This window comes from Lygodium microphyllum, chromosome 5, assembly GCF_053477565.2.
Source record: "Lygodium microphyllum isolate KBCC chromosome 5, Lygodium_microphyllum_v1.1.10, whole genome shotgun sequence".
Lineage (NCBI taxonomy): Eukaryota > Viridiplantae > Streptophyta > Polypodiopsida > Schizaeales > Lygodiaceae > Lygodium > Lygodium microphyllum.
Window position 1 is genome coordinate 19,174,261 of NC_141139.1, and position 12,689 is coordinate 19,186,949.

General features: G+C 40.3%; 1 protein-coding gene across 7 annotated transcripts in view; it reads right to left on the reverse strand.

The window, feature by feature from the left end:
• The window catches only part of LOC148035569 (P-loop containing nucleoside triphosphate hydrolases superfamily protein), a 125,080-nt gene that overhangs the window by 23,696 nt on the left and 88,695 nt on the right, over nt 1-12,689 (reverse strand). For 5 of the 7 annotated variants that reach the window (XM_087677528.1, XM_087677527.1, XM_087677530.1 and 2 more), the window contains 3 exons: nt 2,429-3,819; nt 2,005-2,250; nt 1,683-1,857 (listed from right to left, as the gene is read on the reverse strand). In XM_087677528.1, the coding sequence (XP_087533654.1) occupies nt 2,009-2,250; nt 2,429-3,819 (1,633 nt within the window). In that variant the 3' untranslated portion in view covers nt 1,683-1,857; nt 2,005-2,008. Of the gene's footprint in view, nt 1-1,682; nt 1,858-2,004; nt 2,251-2,428; nt 3,820-12,689 lie in introns of those variants that run through there. The other 2 variants (XM_087677529.1, XM_087677533.1) reach the window with 2 other exon arrangements.

Sequence of the window (12,689 nt, forward strand, 5' to 3'; positions counted from 1 at the left end):
CACTAAACCACGAACATGGGCCACATGACCATGAATGCCCGAGACTGAATAAAAAATAAAGGCATTCTGAGTACGCCAAATATCCCACAGAGTTGACCATCTAAGGAAACGGAAGAGGCAGGAACAATCTAAATGCAAAGTAGACATAGAGGTCGTTCTTCCCATAATCCACGAACAAGTTGATATCCGCTGCTGAGTCACCGAGGACCACACACGGGAAACAAAACTCCAAATCTGTCTAGCAATAGGGCAAGAGACAAAGAGATGAAGCAACGTCTCATCACATGTAGTGCAAAATACACGACGACCACCGGAGATCTTGCGAACATGCAACATGTCCCCAGTTGAAAGACCCCCAATAAGCAACCTCCACATCTCTCTTTCTCTCTCTCTCGTGTGTGCAGTCAGGTTACCTGTGTCTGCAGTGTGCAAAAAAGATATGTGGCAGGAGGTTGGCGCAGCAGGTGCTAGCTCTGTCTCACAGCCTACACAGAAGCACTGACAAACAGACTGAGTGGAGTGGAACAACGAGCAGGCTGTGAGGGCAGGGGAACAGCGGACACTACTCTCTCTGTCTCTTTCGCTGGCTCATGCAAGTTCTGCCCCTGCACGATGCTGAACCAAGGCAACAAGCACGTGTCACAGTAGGCTGGCGGCATGCAGGTCCACACGATGGCAGAGAAGTGGCACACAGATCAGATGGGCCGCCCTAGGGCCATCTCGTTGCTCTCTCTCTCTCTATACATACATACATACATATACTTTTTTCATTTATTTATTCTATATCTGTCCTTCCAGAAGGGCTTCTCTCCCTGAAGAAAGAGCCATCTGAAAAGGGACTATCCCCCCAAATCTGTGGAATGGGCTCCCTTAGGTCTTCATCATAGCAAAGGTAACCTGGACTCCTGAACTGGAGGAGGGCCCTTCAATCCCCTCAAGGTGACCTAGCTGGCCAGGAGAGTGATCTGAGAGAGTAGTGCCAAAATTTATCGTGCCAAGCAGATCTTCATAGCATCTACATAGAATCTGCAACCTTGCCTCTTCCAGAAAACTGTAGAGAGCCTGAGGATCTGCCAAACTCAGTTGTGAACCAAGGATCCTGTCCCTTGGTCTGGAAGATGAACTCCTCCCCCAAAACTGCATGCTCTCCTCCTCTAATAACATCTATGTGTCTGCCTCTTCTATCCTCCAACTCCGTATATTGTATAACAACCAACTACTGGTGAAACCCCCACCACAGACAACTCAAGACCCCCTCACACATACACACACGCACACACACATACACACACCCCACACACACCCACATGCCCCCACACACCCACCCACCCACCCGCACCTCCCCTCCACACATGCATGCATGCACACGCGCGCGCACACACAACATGCACGCACACAAGCACACGCTCATGTGCATGCACACCCACATGCACAAACACATGCACTCACACACACACGCACAAACACAAGTACACACACTCCTAAGCATTCACACAAATAACTGAATGCATATCCCATCCTATTGTCCGTATCAGCCTTAAATCATCAAACAACAAAAACAAGAGGGCACATCTTATGAGAAGGAATCTACATTGCTATAACCAAAACATGGTGACAATACTATTCACCTCTTTGTAAAATAATGTCCATTGGAAGAACAAGAGTCAAAAGTTGAGCCTCACCTTGACCTGCTCAACCCACATTTCTGAATCGCATGTAGTTCAAAGGTTTCGAAGCTGTCACACCCCAAAAATTCAAGAATGGGACACCAGTGTGGATGTGTCTACCACTTGGGCTTTTCTTGGCTTCTTCTGCTCCATTACCCATGGGATTTTTATCTTTAACATAGAATAATATCTGTAGCAGTATTGAGAAATGATTCATAAATGGCTAAGTTTAACTGAATGCACATTAGATAAATAGGATTTCAGTCATAATCCTCAAACACAACTTAAAATGCCATTAAAGCTTAAGCTAGCTTGAAAACAGTTCATATAGCTGTACCTTCTCAGCTAGTACTCCCTTGGGCATCTTCAACTTGTGAATACGCACCCCTAGGTAAGGGGTAAAGTATTTTGCTTTCAGTCAAAACTTTTAGAAACCGCTCCCATTCTCTTGTTAAGAAGTTGTGACTTTTAGTCCCATAAGTAGCTGCTAAACCCCGCATGCCTTCAAGATTATGAGCATTCCTATTGCAAGAGTCCTTAGATACTTGTTTTAAAGGTCGTCCTTGCATTCTTGTGTGCTCCTCTACAAATCCAAACCACATAAATATTAATGAAAGAAGGATGGCAATAAACGATGACCAAGAAAACACAGCTTAGTATTTTTAACCATAGGTGGAGTTCCTGAAAGTGCTTACATCGTCAAGTTTATATGCTCTCTGAAATGATTAACATCTATCTTGAATCTTGATAGTTGACCATACCTGACGGGATCTCTTCCCGTTTGCGCTTTGGAGGCCTTTTAAACCCTGATTGACATTCCACTTTATCAGAAATGGGATTGTCTGAAACAGCCTTATCAGGGCCCATAATCTTGGCTGCTATGAATTGTTCTCTATTATCTGCATCCCGCTTACCGGAAGCCAGATCAAGCATATCAATGTTAACATCCCTCGTTTTTGGAGTGTTGAACGCTTTGGCATCTGCATTTGCTGACGTAGAGATGTCTTCTTTTATTGTCCCCTGCACCATGATTTTGTTTAGAGTGGGTCTGTCATGTCTCTCCACTATAGGCTTTACAATCTCCGTTTCTGAAATTTCACTATGTGCATAGCACTGTTTTCCCCCCTTCATCTTACTTTGCTTCAAAGAAGTGCTTACTTTACCATGGAGTTTCCACTCATCCCTGCTGTTCTTATTAGAAAAACCTGAAACTTGGTTTGAGGAGTGTGATTGTACGAATTCCTTCATAGAAGAACAGTTTTTCTTAGAGTCGTTGTGGACTTCATTACGAGATCTTCCACCCCCCTTTCTATCACAAACAAAACTATTATTGTAACTAGAACCAAGTCCTGCATCAGGCACACCCTTTTCCTGTAGATTGTCCTCTTTCGTGTCCTTTCCAGAATTCACTGGTTTCAAACTAGCCTCTGAATGTTGCTCTCTCTTGACCTGCTTGCTGATATCTGTGGCTGTATCTTTACTCCCAACAACAGCTTGATTTTGATCTGAAACAGATTCATTCCACAGTCTGTTATCGACATGTCCCACAAGACTTCCACCATGTGATGAATCCATGTCATCGCCAAGGTTCGCAACTAACCTATTCCCTTCCTGAAAACACTCTCTCTGAGAGCCTGATCCCTTTTTCCCCTTGCTTTGTACCTCCACTTTTTCTTCCACAGTTGGACAACCAGATGGTGCATTTCTGCCACTTAATGGAGTGGGTACGCCCAATCTATCTACATTTTTATCATTGAAGAAACACTTGTAAGGACTTTTCACAGTATGTAGAACCCCTCTTTCTTTTGCATCTTTCAATAAAGCTGCCCATGGAGGACTTGTCTGTAATGTAGCCACATTACAAACAATCCACAGTGCAAATCTGGCACGTGTAAGAGCCACATTCATTCTACGAACATCTGCAACAAATCCAACTCCTGAGATTTTTTGCGAGTTTCTGGCTGCTGCTCTCACAGTAGACAAAATGATTATGTCAACTTCACGTCCTTGAAACCCATCAACAGTGTTGAAATCAATAATTTCTGTAATCTTCTGTCCAAACACCTTGTTAAAGCGCTCACGTAGAAGGGAAAGCTGCTGTTGATAGGGGGTGATAATACCAAGTCGACCAGAACGTACTTCATTTGGATACCTGTAAGAAAGTAGCAACATATATAATTTGCTTGATTGAACTCAATAGCAATTTCTAGAACACCAGATTCATTAAACCAGATAACTAAAATAGAAGCTTGGCCAAAAAAGGTTTGATGTATAAAGCCATCAATGACATGACCATGGGCTGTCATTAGAATGAAGATTCAAAAGACTAAACAAGGGTTCTACTTTGTGAAGACCTTGAATGAGGCTAGAGCTTCTAGTTTGGCACATTGAAAAAGGGGCTTTGCAAGAAGAACAGAGAAATATTTGAGTAATGACATTGTTGAAAGTTGCATCCAGTTCCCATTCTTCATATGCAGGCAGCTTGAACCTAGAACTAGTAAACCACTTCTAGTTGCAATCTTGAGATGTGTTCCAAATTCTCAAGCACCACCTAAGCAACAAATTGAGTCATAATTTGTCCTCCTCTAACACTTGTTGCTATGTCTCTAGATCAAAGAATATTCTCCCATTGTACCAACCATAGCTACAGAGAATCTCCCAAAGATACAATGGCACCTCTATCCAAAGAGTATGTCCAATCTGACATCTGATGTGGTTGTTGAGTTGTTGTCCCACTTTCTCTTCAGGAGATGTAAGTGCTCTGGGAAAAGGGCAACAAGATGTGCAAGTTCAAATAACCATCAGCTGCTGCAAGCCTAACCTCAAAACCTCTACCCAAGTCTCTCGCTTTGGTACAAAGAATCTCCCAAAGATAAAACCGCACTCATGTCTAAAGAGTATGTCCAAGCGGACATCTGATGTGGTTGTCAAGGAGAAGACATTGTCCTGCTTTCTCTTCAAGAGAGCGAGGAGGTCTTAGAAAAAGGTAAAAAGAAACTTCAAACAATGATTGGTTGTTGTATGGTCCCTTGTGCCCAAAAAGGTTCATGCACAATTGTATTTTCCTGAGCTGATGTTTGTAAAACATACAAGTTTCCTTATTTTGCATTCATTAAAAGGGTTGTGTCAACAAGTTTTCATACCCATCTCCCTTGCATGTTTTCATTAAAAGGCACTTCTAGTTTTCATACAACAAGTTTCTAGACTCCATTGACTACCTTCCAAAAAAATTCCCACACAAGAGTTTTACAAGTACTTTCTTTGACAACTTCAAGAATAAGGAAGAACCTTGCCAACACAAGCTATAGATTAATGTCAAATAGAGTTGTTGTTTCTTTGATAGAGATTGTATATTTGGGGCATATCATCTCCAAGCCCTGATTGTCCTTTACCCATGACATCAGATGAGAAATTTTCCTTGGTCTATAAGCATCCATGTAGTTCCTTTGCATGACTTGACAAAGAAGAAAATGGCTCTCTTTTGGGGACACAAGCAACAAGAAAGTTAGGTAAGACACAAACAAGTTATGAGTTTTGCTGAGCATTGACCATGCCAGGTCTTGCATGGAATCATTGGTGCTATTTTGAATCAAGGATACAAGAGTCTACCTCTATCATCTCACATACTGATTTTATTGGAGTTGCCTATGTTCTATGGATCAATTTGGACTTCGAAGATGCATGTATACAATCGCAATCTAGTAATAATATTCCTCATTATGAGGTTATTTATTATAAGAATCAAATGTGCATCATAAAAGATGTCAAAACAAGGGCTATGGAAGAAGTGCATGATGTGGTCATTGCGGAATACAACTAACAAGCTACTATTGAGTGACATGACAGGCATTTCTACTTGTCTACTTCAAGATGTGATGTTGAAGCCTTTCATCAAAGAGCACATGTCTTGTTAGAAATATTGGTTCATTCCAAACCATGGTGAGAGATGAGTATGAATATCATTATGGGATTTACCCAATCTCAGGGAAGCATTCCAAGAAATTGAGAGCACAGCTGTCCAACAGACCTTTCCAGATTATTAATATCATTAATGATCTCGACTTGTGGTTAGAACTTTCAAAACACACAATGCTTTCCTTGTGAAGTTTAAGAACCATATCAAAATGGATACCAAGCGGCTGCCACGGTCTTTCAAGGCTATCCTGATGTATTGCAAACTTATCTGGACCCAACTAAAAATTAGAAGAATGTTAAAATGAATTTACCTATATCTTATATGCAGGTCAATGTGAGAAGTAAAACATCTAGCTGAAATGAAATGATGTGATGTGACATGTTTTGCATAACAACCTACTAGCAACTTGAAGAACTGATGGCATGTGTGCCATAATCTGCTCATGAGTTTTTCCTAGAGTGTTGACAAAGTAAAAAAGCTGACCAGGAGCATGGCAAAACACAACCCCCATGAAGTCAACCTTCCATTCATATGCTTGTATGAACTCTCTTTATTATTTTCACATACGCTTGCACCATTTTCTTTGAGATTCATTTTGATGGCTCAAGCCTTAGAGCTGGCCGTTCTAAGTAACAACTTGAGCTGTCTGATGCATTCATGGAACAAGTTTACATCATGTGCAAGTCATAAGTGTTTCTTTCTTGATTTAGGGTAAAATGAATTTGTATGTACAAGGTAAAAAATTTGGCACTTCGCTAGCCAAGAGGGACATGATGTAAAAAATGAGTTGCACCAAGACAGAATGACAGGCATTCCTCTATATTCAAAGTGGTGTGTCACATATTTAGCAAAAAAATAAAAGATATGGAGATTCCAACTGAGATGCACATACTCCAGATGTGCACATGTGGGGTGATGGTGAATTAAGCAATCTGCTTCCAGATATGTAGGCGTGAAGAGCTAGGACCCTAAAAGATAATAGTTTGAACCTAAAACAACAAGGCTCTACAGCAACATGACTTCTAAAATCACTTGTAGGCAACTGAGTAAGACTCTCCTAAATATTTCTGTTGACTAAAGATTGCTAAAGGTATTCATCTTACACTTTTAAAGTGTTGAGGTACAAAGAAATACCCTGCACAAAACAAGTCTAAACCAAGTATATGCACATTTGACTAAGTAAGACAAGACCGAGTAAATGGTGAGTAGGAGCCTTAAGTGTAAAAAGCCACACCGCCATCAGATAGCAAACAACATGATGTTCTACCCAATCAAACCTATGTCTTCCAATTTCATCTTTGACATATGCACCACATTATTACCAAATTGGCACAATAATGTATGTTGCATGAATTGCATATCATCCACTAGGATGGGACGTTATCCAACACAAATAATCCCCCCCCCTCCCTCACACCCCCCTGCCACTCACTCCCCACCCCCCACCCCCTCGGTCCCCCTGTAATGGGTAATTATATTAGTAAAAGCATGAGAAATACAAGAGTCACGGCACTTCAACAAAAGAGACTGCTGTATGCCAAGGGACCAAATCCTCCTTAGGGAGAAAACCAGTGTGTTGAGCAAGATCCAGTTACCAATGAAGGAGACCTTTCAGCCTTGCAAGTTGACTTTGAGACTTGGGAGGTTTAATATGAAAGCATTCCGGGCAATTTAATTATGCTAGTAGACCCAAAATCTAAGAAAATGATATTAAATTTTCATATGTGGCTGTGCCAGAGTAGAATATTTTGCCTTGACAAAGACCCAATCAGATGGATGGATGGAAGGACCCGTCCCAGCCCTCCAAATGTCAGACATCATGGACCAAATCTTCCTAATCAAAGGACAAGAGATGAATCTATGACGAGAAGACTTCACACTCGTAGTACAAAAGAAGAAGTTACCATTTGAAATACAATGCATGGAGAGGGCAGAGGTGAGGGGCCAACCATCTATCAACATTCTCCAAAGGAAGACATTGCATTCGAACAGGATCTTATTAAGCCATCCTTCCATCACATTTGATTTCCACCATTTTCTGCTTTTGTGTAAGCCCCAAACAGCATTGGCCTTGGCCACCAGCCAATAACGATCTCTAATCAAGACGATAGCTCTAGTTGACTAAGGCCTAAGGCACGGTCTAGATGCAACCTACATGTGAATCTCCAATCTTGCCAAGGATGATCCAAATAAAGAGTGGGGAAGGGGTACCAATCATGCAAATGCCAAGAGATCATGTTCCACACACTACAAAATCCACGAGGAATTCGGAAAACCCATTTGGCTATGTGGAAGGACATAAGCACATTGGGAGCTGAGAGGGTTGCATCTCCAATAGAAACCAAGACCCAACCTACCATTCAATTGAACTTGGAACAAGGTAACCGCGAAATGCTTCACCCTGAAATGTTTCACCCTTGAATCGTTTCACCTTTGGGCAAGTCCCAAGCGAAACGCCAAGTGAAACACCTGAATAATATATATGAGATAGATTTCTTTATAAACAATGAGTTGCAACTTACACATTTATACCATGTGAATCCTTTCACATGAACAAATGATATCTATCATATATGCAAAGTGTCTTAAAACTCTCAAAAAAGCAAGAAAAACAATTGTTTTTCATTTAAACATTGTTTTAATCAATCGTTTCACTTAGGTCATTTCGCGCTTCAGTGAAAGAAACACAAAACATTTCAAGTGTTTCACATTTCAATGCCAGCGAAATGTGTTTCACAGTTACCATGACTTGGAACAATCTTCATGTTTCCCTTCCCATGAGAGCAAGCAAGAGACAGCCAATAATTCTATTTCCAAGAAATTCATGTGCAATCTATCCTCTCATGGATGCCAAGTCACCTTCTAAAGGATTGTCTTCCATGAGCATGTCAAATGGGTCAGTAAAACAGAAGGCAAAAATTGAGCGCTTGAACTTTCCAATACAGAAACTTGGCATCCAACTTCTAAGAAATCCATTGCAGCAATTTAGATTATATATGCACACCGAAAGGATAACCCATATGCCAAGCAATATGACCATGTGGAACTACTTCACCCAGCCACCCCAATACTTGTAAATTTGATTCTAAGCAGCTAATCAATAACACGATCTGGTGGCATTCATATGAAGCCCAAAGCATCGCTAAACAACTTTCAAACATTCAATCCTCTACGAAGGTTGTCCCTCTCAGGTTTCAATATCATAAATGTGTCATTGGCCAGTGCCCCGCCCAATAAACTGTTCATTTAACGCAAGGGATAAACCAGCCAACTACCCAATCTCAAGAAGATAGGACAACATAGTGAGAATCGGATGTGTAGCAAGGGCAGAAAATAGAGGGCTGAGAGGACAACCTTGTCGGACCAACCTAGTAAAAGGGAAGGGCCGAGTAACACCACCATTCAGCATGACATGCGAAGAGGCCTTGCTGCTAATAGTGTATATCAGCTGAGACATACGTAGCCCAAAACCCATGGTTTGCATAAGGTCCACCTAAAGAGACCATTTCAAGTAATCAAAGGCCTTCTCCAACTCTAACTAGACAAGAACAACCTCTTGGTTAGAGTGTTGTGCATTATCAATGCCCTTCAGCACATTCAGCATATTGTGCAAAACATTCCTGCCCCTAATGAACCCATGCTAATGCGGATGCACAATGAAAGGGAGGTGCTCATCGAGACGATTAGCCAAGTCCTTTGAAAATATCTTATAGGTAGTACCAGTCAAGGAAATCGGTCGCCAATGTTTGAGTACGAAAGGGGAAAAGATTTTAGGAATCAACTTGATAACCCTTTCTTTCCAAGATGCAGGTATTAGTCTAGTAGCCCAAACCTCCTAACACATGGTTGTCAAAGACTTTGCTAAACAAGTAGCATAAATCTCAAAAAATTCATTTGTAAACCATCCCAACCCAGACTTTTATCCTTATGTAGCTCAATTAGACAACCATAACCCCATCCAAAAATATCGACCTCCAAAACAGCATGAATGTCTGAGGTGACTTGATCCTTCATCAAATCTTAAAATACCAAATATGCATGGGCAATCTCATCAGAATGTTCTTGTCTCAAACCAAGTCACAATAGAGCGAGGATCTGTAGCCATCTAACCATCAATATTCTACAATCTCACCATGTTTTCTAGAGCAAGGAATGCATGCAAACCACAAAAGGATTTATGGGACTAACAAGAATTGTCCAACTGACCCTCAGCATGATTCAAAAAGGAGAATTTGAAACACAAAGCAAGCCTATCCAAAAGCTATGCAAAGGGAACAATAGGCTAGTGAAGCTCTAGCAATAAAGCTACAATATCTTCATCTCCAAAATCTCTGGCAATAAAGCATCATCTTGCATAAGATGCATGCAATCCAAACAACTCCTTGTTGCTATATGCCGCCCCAAATGAAAGGTAACTCCAAAAGAAAATGGATAGAGCCAAGACCAAAGATCTTGTTTAAAAACAACTGGTGCAAAATCATCATAAGTACTATGTTCCCGTGCATCCATTACTAAGTACTCAGTTGTAGATTGCGAAGAAGCAACATCCATATTAAAGCCCCCCATCATCAAACCCTATCTAGCAAGGGACAAGTGTACTTTCAAATGAGCCCATAAAGCATGACAATGCAAAGAGTAACTCAATGTATAGAGATCCACCAGCCCTAAAACCTTGCCATTAACCATAATTTCAATCACCAAAAAAATGCCAAATACATCATTTTTGCAAGAACTGACTGAAATCACTCATGAACAATCATGAGAACACCAAAATAGTGGATTGCAGCACTCCCAACATAAAACAATCGAAATCCATAACATGCAACATTCTTTCCAACATCACTATGACTCTTGTCTTCAATAGCACATAAGGCAACCCATTTATTCTCATACAAAACACGCCACATGTCATAGTGTTTGCTACAAGAGCAAATCCCACGAATATTCCAACTAGCACTCTTCATTCACTTACAAAGCACGATGAGAATTATATTCGATGTTGAAAACAACCTTCAGAAACAATCTAAAGTGCAATGATCATAAAATACCTTATATATAAATAAAATAAAATAAATCAGCAAATAAACAAAACACTCACTAAACAGGAGAGCTAAAATACTATTGCACAATAGATGATACATGATAGGTCCCAAAGGTTAGCACCCATTTTGGTGTTTCTCTATCATTATTTAATCCTTGCACAAATAACAATGACTTGCTATCACTGTCCAACTCTTTTGATACTAATGATTCCCATGTGCCTTGCTCTTGAATCCACCCAAACTTGTCTCCAACGTAGTGTCCTCAATTGCTCTCACCAACCTTAACAAAATGTGCAACAAATTTATCCATTCACACTACAAGTGCAATGCATAAGAACACATGTTGTCCTTAGTCCAATTGACCTATAAAAGTGACATTGGATATGCAAATCTCATCCCACATTGCTGTCCATTCCAAACAATGTATAATAAATGCAAATCTTAGTTATAAATTGATCCAATCTACTTTGTCAAGCGTGAACCCTATTCATGCATCATTCCCAATGTGTTGCCCTACCTTTGTATCCCCAATTTATTGTCAAACAAAGTAAATTGAAACCTGTATGTTAAATCTACATTGCTATCACAACAAACCAGCAATCCATTCATGCCCAAAAACAAAGGGCAACCGATACATACAATATGCATTCTATTAGGTACTACCTTGCATTTCCCTAATTTTCCCATCCATTTCCCGCCATTGAATGGCTGAATTTCAACGACTTGACGTGGAAAATTGATCCACAAGGATACATTGACCTTGTTACTTGAATATTGGCCTCCAACCAACTGTAGAGTGTTCAAAAATGCACATGAACACTTCAGTTTGCCCAACCCTAAAAATGACTGCCTACATTAGAGCCCAATTTCACATAGCATTCACCCAAACAACTATCATGCATAGTTCCCATGCAATCCCACATTGTTCCTCTCACAAATAGAGGAGTTCCTTGCAATGAAACCATAATTAAATCATGTTCTTCCAAGTTGTCAAAAAACTGCAATATGCTTGAGATCTTACACGAGAAAGAGAATCTTAGCTCATAGTGCTATAGTAACATGTTTTGCTGAGAATCGCGTCAAAAACAGCAGGATAACTTACTATAAATGGAGTTACAAAGCTTCCCAGTGAATTCCAGTGAATTCTATATGCCCAAAGGAGAAGATTAGTTCTTGTTCCGACTTCATATCCGCTGTCAACTCATCTTCCATAGCTGAAAACTACAATTTATATAGCAAAGAACAAAATAATAGTTGTCCAAACTTGGTTTGCTCCAAAATGAGAGAGAAAGAGGCCCCAAACAACTAAGATCAGCTTTCTTTATGAATAGCTAGTTGCTCCTTAATCTAATCTCGTTTTTAATTAAGGGCTAATTAATGACTTGGCCATTAATCATAAGTGAGCTACTCGCAAGACTAAACTTAAGCTCATGGCATGCTTTATAACTTAAATGAGATGCTTACAAGGCACAACTTTCAACCGATCATTAAACCTAATAAGCAAACTTTCAATTAATCAAGTTTCACATTGCACTTTGTTTCTTTTACCCCATCCTTGTACCGCAAAGAATGTACACTTGTCCACTACATGTCCCAATGTCAAATCCTTCACTGCTTGTGCAATGGTCACCATGCCAAGGGCTAGGGGTAGCAAAATTTGAGTTCATTTTTATTTAAATCATTAAGGCCCTTTCTCATTCTCGTGCCATAATCCCGTCTTGAAACATTGCAAGTGACCCCAATGGAACGCAATTAAGATCCAACACGGCATACAAAATGGCCGATACATGGTTTCCATCTCCCAAGCATATTGCCATTACTGTATGTATGGTCAATGTATAATTATTCATACATGCTTCCAAGGAACCAAGCATGTTGTTGTTGCTCTATATACTACCGATGTACAATTATGGAAGATGGTAGTCACTGTGCTAGTAAACAACCAATCACAACTATACATATCCTTGGCTATCTAAGTGGTACTTTTTACACCAGTGAATAACTATAGAAACACATATGCACCACATTGATCATAGTAAGTCTCAAAGCTCACTATCTATTAAG